Genomic DNA, 10,089 nt, shown 5'->3' with positions numbered 1-10,089 from the left:
CTTCTCCCCGCAGGAGCCTTGGTGTCCCCCCACCCCAGCACTCACCGGTCGCTGGCCCTGAGAGGACGCAGCGGCAGCCAGGCTCAGGGTCCCCACTCTGTGCCCTCCTCCCCTGAGCTCCCGAGGGCGGTCTGTTGGCCCGAGTCCCAGCCCCTCCCACAGGTCCTGAGCCCACCCTGCAGGATGGGGCCCGAGGCAGGACCTGGCTCCAGGGAGAAACCGCAGGCCTGTGCCTGCTCGCGCCTCCGCCCCGGGTCCCGGTCCCATGAGTTGGGGTCTTGACGGGCGTGGGGGCAGGGCCATCCCTGCTGTCACCTGGATGAGGGGCCCCTCCTGGAGCAGGACTGGCCCTTGTGGGAGTGACTATGACACGAAGCACCGATCGCTCTGGAGCATTGCTCCCCTTCTCCCAGCTTCCGTGTGGCCGGGCCAGGGAGGAAAGCCGGACGGCACCCCAGTCCCCACAGGTCACTTCCGCCTGCTGTGTGACAGGTCCTGTCTGCTGGCCTCTTCCCGCTCCGGGCTCTGGGTCAGCAAGGCTGAGAGCCAGGTGAGACTTGCTAGGACCCCGGGACAGTCTCCGGGCCATTTAAGTCCCGTCTGTCCCCTGGGAGCCTCCTTGGACCCCGTGTGTAGCTGAAGGCCGCAGACCGCCAGTCTGTCCTGAGCTCCCCGTCCTGTGAAAGCTTAGTACACACTCTGTGGAGAAGTGAGCCTTCTTGCTGGAGGCTTTGCTGCCTCTGTGAGCCTGGCCCTCCGAGCAGGAGCTGCAGGTGGCTGCCCTCTGGGTTTGGGGAGCTGGAGGAGGGTGGACCCTCCGGGGAGAGCCCCCGGGCCCCGTCTTCTCCGCTCTGGGCCTGTAGACGGTGGTGGGATGCGGGCGCCCTGTGCCACCTGCCTCCTCTCCATGAACCGCCCCCGCCACAGGGTGCCCAGTGTCCCACTGTCAGACGGTGAGGTGACTGCACAGAGTCACAGGCCAGGGGGGGAGGTGGGCGCTGTGGGCCGGGCTGCCCCCTCCTCTGGGGCAGGCTGGACAGGCCCTCGGAGGTCTTGGGGCTCCCGCCGCACATGCCCAGAGCTGGGGCAGCCGCGTTCCAGATCCCGAGAAAGGCAGAGGGGGGGCCGCTCCGGGCCCATCTCAACCCAGCTTCATAGGGAGGGGAGGGCTCAGGGCAGGTGTCACCTCTTCCCACCAAGACGTGGCGGGGGTGGGGGGCAAGGTTTCGCCCAGCTCTGGACGCGGGGCCAGCGCTGCCCCCAATCCCCTTCCTTAATCTGCCATGTGAACTTGTCTCTGACACTTGCTGGAGACTGAGGGGAATTTCAGCCTCTGCAAAACCCTCCCCTCCAGCCGCACAAGTTCAAGGTAGAAAGCACGTGGGGGGGAGTAAGGCTGAGCCAGATCGTGGGAAAGGGGAGATCTTTTGGCTTTGTTCTCCGTGACAGGCCCTGGATGCTTTCATTTGTTTCTGTAATGCTGGTAGTTGCGGGACTTAAAGGAGCAACTGGGGTGAGGGTGAGAATTCCACGCTGGGGTCAACCTCCCTCCATGGCCCCGTCGTCCCTTCTGGAAGCCAAAGCAAGCACTTGGCTCCCCTTCCCTTCTCCCCAGCAGGACACTAGACAGATGCCACACCTGTCATGGGAAAAAAACATGTATTTGGGGGAACAATAAAAGTTGTGGTTGGAAGGAGCCATTAGCACACAGAGGGTGTGCTAACATGATAAGGAACAGATTTTCTTTGAATGTACTTAATATTTTCTTGGGCAAAATCTATCCTACGAGGAAAGAAACGAGGATCATGTTTTGATAGACAAGAAGGAGCACATTTCTGAGGACAGCATTTTGGGTTGAGGGGCAGGTGGCCTGAGGCACCTGCCACCCTTGGTCCATGCTGGCAAGGTCTGCCTGGCTCCCTGATTGGGAAGGCACACTTGCCACCCCAGTCTCTGGTCTGCCTGGTCTTGTCGAGATAGCTGTGGTCCTTGTGGCTGGCTTGGTGACTGTAGTCCATATCTCTCCTTACTCTTCTCTGTTCTGAGGAGCAGAGAACCCCATCGTAGTGGGAATGTCCACGTCCTTGGACCTGGACTGGTTCTTTGTGCTGACTTACCTCCAAGGCATGGAGTCCCAACTTGTCCACCAGGATCTGTCCAACAGCCGTGGCGACTGTCCGAGCATCAACAGTCGCGCTGTTCGTAACAAATCTGCCTTTGTTGGGCTCCTGGCGCTGAGCAGTGTTAGATGCAGGCTTGCTTTTTTGAAGGAAAACTTCCGTTTCTTTGCATTTTTTCTTGGGAGTAAGGCACTGATGAAAGTGCCTCATCCTTTTACTGAAGTGGCCTTCTGGTGAGACGTGCCCCTGCCCTGGCTGGAGGTGTTTCCTGCCGAGGGACTCTCCAGCTCCCCTGGCCGGGGGAGGAAGGCTCCGCCCACTGGCTTGGGGGGCTCTCAGGCCTGAAGACCTTTCTTCGTGCTCTCCCGGTTTGCTTCCCCAGTCCTGCTCCTCAGCTGGGGCAGGCACCTCACTCTGGGCCTCTGCTTCTTCATCCTCTTCTGGTTGGAGCCTCTTAAAGGCCCTCCAGTCCTCATCTTCCCCTGGTCTGAGCCGTGCACAGACCGCTCCCTCATCAGACGAGGCCATCTGGCCCCTACACGGGTCCTTAACTTTTGGTTTCCCAGGTCCCTGTGGTCCCTGGATGCTCTTCGGTTCTTCATGCTCTCCGGGTTGGAGTCTCCTAATGGCCCTCTGCTCGTTAGTTGGAGCAGGCACCTCACTTTGGCTCTTATATGGGTCCCTAAGTTTGGGTTTTCTGGATTGTTGCTGTCCCTGGCTACCCTGTCCACTTGTTTTGAGGCCATATAGCGCCTGGAAAGCTGGTGCCCCCCCACTAGCATGTGCCCCTAGGGGACTGGACGGGAACCTACAAGAAGCCAAGATGTCTGCCACAAGGAGCACATCAGTGTGAGGGCCCTGAAGGAGCACTTGAGAGGCAAAGTCTTGGAGGAGCATGCCCGTAGCATGGTCCTGAAGGAGGTTATCAGTGTGAGAATCTGGACGGAGATCACCAGTGGCATGGCCTTGAGGCTGATTCTTTGATTCCACTTTGCTTCCGAGCTCAAACTCACTAGCCTGTGTTTTAAGCCGTGGCTTCTTTGGATCTTGGCCAGCTGACTTTGTTGGTGGTGACAAGCTTTTACAAGTAGCTGGAAACCCTGATCTCTTCCGACGATCCACGTCAGAGGTTTGGGATTTGGCCAGCACACTGGGTCCCGATGTGACTTCCCAAGCAGGATCCTCCTCCACCTGCGTTGCCTCCAAGGCCTGTCTGGCCCTTGAAGATTGGGACTGTAAGTCCCTCTCCAGGATGGAGGCACTCTGGCAGGGATCTCGTGTGGCCCAACCCCAGCTCTCTCCCCTTGGCTTATTCCTGGTCACTGTTGAGCTTGAACTGGCCTCTGTGTTGCTTTCCTTGGCCGCCAGGGCAGTCCCCCTCTGCCAGGTTCTGCCCATGAGGCTGCGTGTGAGTGTCTGAGACGGTGGCCCGCCCTCCTGACGAGGGGCCTCGGAGGGCGCCTGGCTGTCCCTAGGTGGGATCTTCCCCAGGGGCCTCTCAGTCTCCCTGCACACAGGGGAGGGGGCAGGGAGGGGACTCATCAGGGTGAGACGTGACTCTCCTGTTGTCACTTTCTCTCCCAGATGGGGCTGAGGTTTTCCCAGAAGTGTGGTGAAGCTGTCTTTCGGGTGTGCCCCAGACTGCCAGGTGGCTGAGGGGGCGAAGGTGGACCTTGGGAGGGACAAGGGTTGAGCCTCATATAGCTTAAGGTTAATGGGCTCGAAGTCCTGGGGAGGCAGGCCCCACCTGTGCCTTACTCGGTATCTTATGATATGTGCTTCCAGCTTCTGTTGAATGCTTGGACTGAGGAAGGAAAGCTGATGGAAGGTGTTTACGCAGGGTTCCCAGTGCTTCAAGAATGCACGGTTTCTCCTTTCCTGGTGAATGCTGGACTCAGAAGAACCATGGCTGGCCACAAGCCAGGACTGGCGCACGCTCACAGGAATCAAACCCTGGTTAATCTGCCCCAACTTCCTGCCCAAATGGGCTCTCAAGACTTTTTCTAGGTGTTTTTTATCTGGGCCTCTGGATAAGTAACTTCCTATGTTACTCTTCAAAGGCCTCATCAAGCATCTTTCTGACTCCTTTGCAGAGCTAATTTCTAGAAACTGCACAGGGAACCTGGCCCTGGAGCGATCTTTAGAGATCCTCAGACACGGCTTTAGACCCTTGCTGAAGTCCTTTCCTGGTTGGAACTCTGTCTGAGTCTGCCTGTGGGATCCTCTGTGGCACCTGGACCCTGTCTTGTGTGGTTTCAGGCTTTTGCCTACAAATGTAGGGGGCGGCCAGGGTTCCTGCTTGCCCTGTGTCTGGTAAGTCCCTGAGGACTGGCCCTGAGGTGAACTCAGTTCCAGAGTCAGTTGGATCCTGCAGGGCAGGTGACTCCGGAGTTGACCTTTGTTGAGCCTCTTTGGAAGATGTTGATACTGGAGATTAGGGCTGATTGAGCCCCCGTGAAGAAAGGAAACTGACCTCTGGGCCGGGGAGGCCCCTCTCGCCTGGGGAAGGTTGGGAATGAAGACTCCCTGAGGTCTTCTGACGCCTGAGGGTGGAGGCCTCCCGCTTTGCTGCTGCTGCTGCTGCTGCAGCGGCTGGCATTCCCGATGCTGAGTTTCAGGTGGGATAAAAGATTGTGCCTGTTTCTGGAATGTAGGGCAAGATGGCCCATAGGTCCTCATCTGGGGTGAAGAGGAAGGTTCGAATAGGAGAGAAATTGGGAGGTAGGACTGGGCCTGGATCTCAGCCTGAGGAGCCAGGGGTGGGGGCTGGGACTGAGGCAAGTTTTGAGTGAAAAGCTGGGATTGGGTCCCCAGGCCGGGCAAGAGTGGGGCCTGAGAAAGACTTAAAGGTATACTGGGTTGAATGGAAACGGGAAAGCCATTAGAGGCTCCGTTGAATAAAACAGAGGGTGCCTTCAGTTGAGAAGAACTGGAAACGAGGGCTGAAGCCACCAGGGACTCACTGTGCAAAGAGGGGAGGCCCCAGAAGAGCTGGCTGTATTTCTGCACTAAGTGGTCCCTCAGGACCTCCGGGCGGGAGAGTTGCCGAGGACCTGACAGCTGCTCTGGCTTGTCTTTCATGTTCCAGAAAGACCAAGGGGCCGCGGGGTTCTGCTCCTCGCCCCCTGACCACCACGTACGCCCTCGAGGGCTCAGATGGTAGTCAGAGCTCACTTGTTCTGCCGATGACCCACCCTTTTCTTTCTCCTTCCAGGTCTTAAGTTTTACTCTCTTGGCGGTTAGCATCTCCAGTAGCTTCTGGATGTCCGGGTTGACAAATGAGGGGCTACCAATCTCTACCTGCTTATTTGTGGGGCCTCCCCAGAACTGGGCCTTTGCTGGGTGCTCTTGCTGGAACTTTGATGAGGTGGGAAAGAACAAGGCCTTGGTGGTCTCCCACCAGCTGGAGAGGAACGAAATGGGACAGCTTATGCGCCCGAGACTCAAGATGGCTGGGATGGTAGACGACAAAAAGGAGTTACGGGGGCTCTTTGGGATGGTACCCAGTGGGGTTGTCTCCAGATTGGGCTGGTCTTGAGGGTCTGCTGACAGGGTGGAGACCAGAGGTGGAGGCCCCTGGGTCAGAGGAGCAGGGGAAGCCAATAGGCTCATGGCAGGAGCAGCCTCTTTTGCAGACTCCCTGCACGGCTGCTGGGCTCCAGCAGGCTCTGCTTTGCACACCTTGTCAGGGGGCTCTTGGCGGGATTGCTGTTGAAAGCCGCCCTTGTCGGGGGACCTCCCCAGGTGGCTGCGGGAGACAGGAGGCACAAGCTGCAGCCAGGAGCTGGCAGGCCCAGGACAGCTGGGCAGGCCAGGTGGGGGTGGGCATCTGCGGCCCTTGGCCCTCCATGGCCCCCACACTGACTTCACAATGCTCCTGCTATCCCCCCTCCCCCAGGGCTTTAGCCATCCCGTATCCCCAGGGCTCCCCCTCCCAGGTCAGCCCCAAGCTGCCTGCAGCCCTGGGGTCACCCCACAGGCTCCGGGAGGAAGGAGAACCCGGGAGAGGAGGGGAAATTACCTTTGCAGAAGTAAAACCAGGTCCCGAACCTCTTCCAGCTCCTCCTGACAGTCTCTGCAAGCTGGAAATCAGGAGGCTGGGTCACGGGGTGAAGGTGGGAGCCTAGGGGCCTCGCAGGAGGCCGAGTGCCATGTCCCTCTCTAGGGGACATCACTGGGAGGCTGCAGCCCAAGCACCAGCACCCAAGGCTGCCTGGTCCCTTACAGAGATGGAGAAAGCTCACGAATGGGTTTATCATTTTCAAAGCGCCTCCACATCCATCCCCCCCCCGCGGCCCTGACAACCCCCTGTGGGGCTACAGGGCAGGGGTCACCTCACGGAGGAATCCGAGCAAAGTTAAGCAGCACAGTTACACCTGGAGGTCCCACCTCCCCGCCCGGGCCCCGCTGGTCCCCTGCGGCCCGCACGCCCGCGGCCCACACCCCTTCCCAGGCCCCTCACAGCTTCGTTCCGAGCGCGGCATCTGGAAAGTATGTGGGTTCTGCTCTCCTTCCAGGAGCCGCCCTGAGGGTTCGGCTTCTGAGGGACAGACTCTGCCACCGGCGTCCTCGTCCTCGGAGACCGCGGAGCTGGGTCCTCAGGGCCCGGGGGTGGGGGCTGGCTCTCGGGCACACGGGGCTGAACAGAGCTTACCTTTCAGAGCTCTGTTTTTCTTCCAAGTCCTGCCCCTGCCCTTCGGCGGATGCTGAGAGACAAGGGGGAGCAAGGGGCTGGGACCCGGCTCTCACTCCGCCCTCCCCCGACAGGCGTCAGACCCGCGTCCACGCACAGCACAGCTTTCTGCATCTAACGGGGCTCTGTGGGTTTTCTCCCCTTTCACTGTCTTTTAAAGTGGATGAAAGTATTTTCTGTTTTCCTTCACTGGAGAACGTGAAGAAGGATTTTCTACGCAAGGCCCACCCTGGATGTCTTCCGTCACTGCTCCTCTGCTCAGGAAACACGCACTCAGACCTGCAGGCGCATCTGGGCTCCGTCAGGTGGGCCCTGCTTCCCGAGGCCAGGGCCCCCCTGCAGCCCCAGTCGGAGGCTCTGGGGGCCTCAGCACTGCCCTCAGATCAGCCCTGACCGGGGAAAGTCTCGTCCCAGACACCTGTTCACGGCCGGTGAGCCGGGGCTCAGGGGCCTGACCTCTGGCTGAGTCTGAACTCCCAGCATCCAGCCCTCGGCCCCTGGTCACTGCGTCTGGGCCTTGCCCTGGAGCCCTCTACCCTCCCTGGACGACTGGCCTGAGCTCTCTGGCTGGAAATCCCGGTGCCCAGTCCAGCCCCTGCCCAGCCCGGCTGGTCCCTGAGGGCCGCTGTCCTGTTGTTCCCCGAGAATAGGTGTCCTAGTCTTTCCCACCTCAGGGGGCGCTCTCCTCGACTCAGAAAGGTGGAAATAATGACAGGATAAAGGAGAGAGAATCAGGTGCTTTTGGGTCCGAGCCAAGCGTTCCTTACCTTCCTGAAGTTTCCGTGCTTCCTAGGAGGTGGTGCGGGTGGACCACCCTGGAAGTAGGAGATAATTAGGAAGAAGAGCCCCAGTCCGCACAGGGCGCCCAAGATGATGTCGGCCATCCAGTGAGTGCAGCTGGAGCTCATCCAAGGGGCCTGAACGCCTTCTGGAGGGAAGAGCGAATTCTGCATCTCTTTCCTCTGAAAAGCCTAAGCACTAAAACGCACTGTTACCCTCAGGCAGGTGAGCACTGAGAGTGACTGGGGAGCTGGAGCCCCACGCTTCACATCACAGAGCCGTGGCCACGTCACAAAGGGCTCGGGGGGGAGGGGACAGAAGAGGGGGAGGCTGGGCCACAGTCTCCCCGCCTCCCTACCCCGCAGCTCTGTGCCTCCACCCTCATGGACCTCTAGGCCTGAGTCAGTTTTCTGTGCTTTCTCCTGGAAGCCAGCTATTACCTGGTTCCTCGGATCTCTGGGAGGTCTTGGCCTGAGCCCACCAATGTCACAGCCTTTGAAGTCAAATTCTTCCAGGGTTTGGCTGTTTCCCAGGGGCTTACACTCTCCTACTCTCCCCTGTCCACGATTCCACTGTTTTTCCACCTCACATGTATACTTACGGTGCACTTCCTCAGCATATTTCAGCTAGACAGCCCAGTGTTAGCAACTCTAGTCATGTTGTACGTCAGATCCCGAGTCCTTCTTCTCGTAGCGGCTGGTGCCCTGGTACCAGCCTCTCCTGTTTCCCCCAGCCCTGTCCCTGGCAGCCACTTCTCTGTTTCTGTGGGGTTGACTTCCTGGGGAGTCGGCTCCACATACGGCTGGTAACAGGCAGTGTTTGTCTTTCTCTGTCTGTCTGATTTCACGTAGCACGCTGTCCTCTAGATTCATCCATGTTGTTGCAAATCTCAGCTCCGTTTTTCCCACATAATGAGTGTTTTGCTTTCATCAGCCCAGATGAAACTTATACTTAATTAGTTTTGAATCCTGAATTTGTTATTGTTTCTGTCAACTTTTTCATTTTCACTCAGAATAATTGACACAAAGATTCAAAGCAATGATTTATTATTTGAAATTGACAAAACTGAGTATAATAAAAAGATAAATAATTAAACCTCCAAATGACATGTTTTATGTCAGTAGCATTCTACTTCTGAACTTAGAAAAGCTTAGAACACAGACTGACGGGATGTGCTGTATATACGTGCGTGTGCGTGCATACACACACACACACACATGCCCACACATACACACGCATTTTGGCAGATCCGTGCAGTATTTTTCAAATCCCAAAATTAAGTATGTGATTATCTTTAAATCTTTTGTGTATTGTCTTGACCAGATCGCTTCTTATTGTGCCCAAAATAGACAGTCTCTGTTCTGCAGAGTTTAGAAGAGACGTGTGACACACCTGGAAGCCAGGAACGGGTTAGATGAACTCAGGTTCCCACCTTTAGAGTGGACATTGGGACCGGAAGACCAAAGCCTGGGTTTGGGTCATCTTAAATAGCCTTTTGTGATATCCTTAGTGTGTTCCGCACATGTCGTCTTTGCTGGAGCACCCCGCGCCTCCCCCTGCCTGCTCCTTCCCGGTTCCCAGGGCCCCGAGTCCTGCCTGTTCCTTGCTGAGAGGGCACTTGGAGTCTCAGAGGAACTTCCCGTGTGACGTCATTGCACATCCCTTTTGGCAGGGGAATATGTGGGTATCACTTAGGGCTTGTGCTTTTTAATCACTTCCTGGTTAATTTTTCTTAAAATGTGAAATAGTTACTTGGCTATACCGCCATGAATGCACACGTCCAAGAACGTATCTTTGGCATCTACTGTGCTTTTATCATGGTCTCTTCACCCTTTATGATACTGTCACTGGGACATGACGGTCCCCAGTGTGGACAACTAGGAACCCGAGGAGCATGGAGGGTCTCAGTTTGGACTAGAATCGGCAGGGATCCTGGGCACCATGATTTCTGCGTCATCTGCAGGGGGCCTTGTGACTGAGATGTGGATCTCATCTTGACCTAGAGAATCAGGCTGGGGCATGCAAGGAACCACCTTCCAATGTTTTCTTTGAGATGATGGAAGAGATGCCCATTGGTCTCTGCCACTGGTGCCTGGCACAGAGCTCTGGAAACCCTTGTAATTTCCTGGGTGATTAGGAGTGTCATTTGTTCCCAGGAGGCGACTCTCAGTGGGCTCCTGGGTGACTCCTGGGTGAGGGCTGATCACCAGAAAGACCAAGTCAGGAAGGAGGCTGGAAATTTTTAGCCCTACTCCACCATTCTCTTGAGAGGGATGAAGGGCTGAACGTGGAGTTGATGATTGATCATGCCTACATGAAGAAGTCTCCATAAAAATCCCCCAAATACAGGATTTGGAGAGCTTCCAGCATCCATGTCCTGGAAGGGTGATGCATCCCAGCTCCATGGGGACAGAAGCACCTGACCCTTGAGACCCTCTCAGACCTCACCTTGTGTATCTCTCCATCTGGCTGTTCATTTATATATGTTATCATATC

General features: G+C 56.9%; 1 protein-coding gene across 1 annotated transcript; it reads right to left on the bottom strand.

Moving 5' to 3' along the window:
• Nucleotides 1–1,655: 1,655 nt before the first annotated feature.
• Nucleotides 1,656–7,820, bottom strand: LOC116286098 (spermatogenesis-associated protein 31E1-like). Its single transcript, XM_072952607.1, has 4 exons — nucleotides 7,581–7,820; nucleotides 6,775–6,826; nucleotides 6,142–6,202; nucleotides 1,656–5,868 (listed from the first exon to the last, which is right to left on the bottom strand). The coding sequence occupies exons 1-4, from the start codon at nucleotides 7,764–7,766 to the stop codon at nucleotides 1,701–1,703; spliced, it is 4,467 nt and encodes a 1,488-aa protein (XP_072808708.1). The 5' UTR covers nucleotides 7,767–7,820; the 3' UTR covers nucleotides 1,656–1,700.
• Between the last annotated feature and the right edge of the window lie 2,269 nt (nucleotides 7,821–10,089).

Source organism: Vicugna pacos, chromosome 31 (assembly GCF_048564905.1).
Source record: "Vicugna pacos chromosome 31, VicPac4, whole genome shotgun sequence".
NCBI classification, from domain to species: Eukaryota; Metazoa; Chordata; class Mammalia; order Artiodactyla; family Camelidae; genus Vicugna; species Vicugna pacos.
The sequence above is the reverse complement of the archived record's forward strand: the minus strand, read 5'-3'. Positions and strand labels throughout refer to the sequence as shown.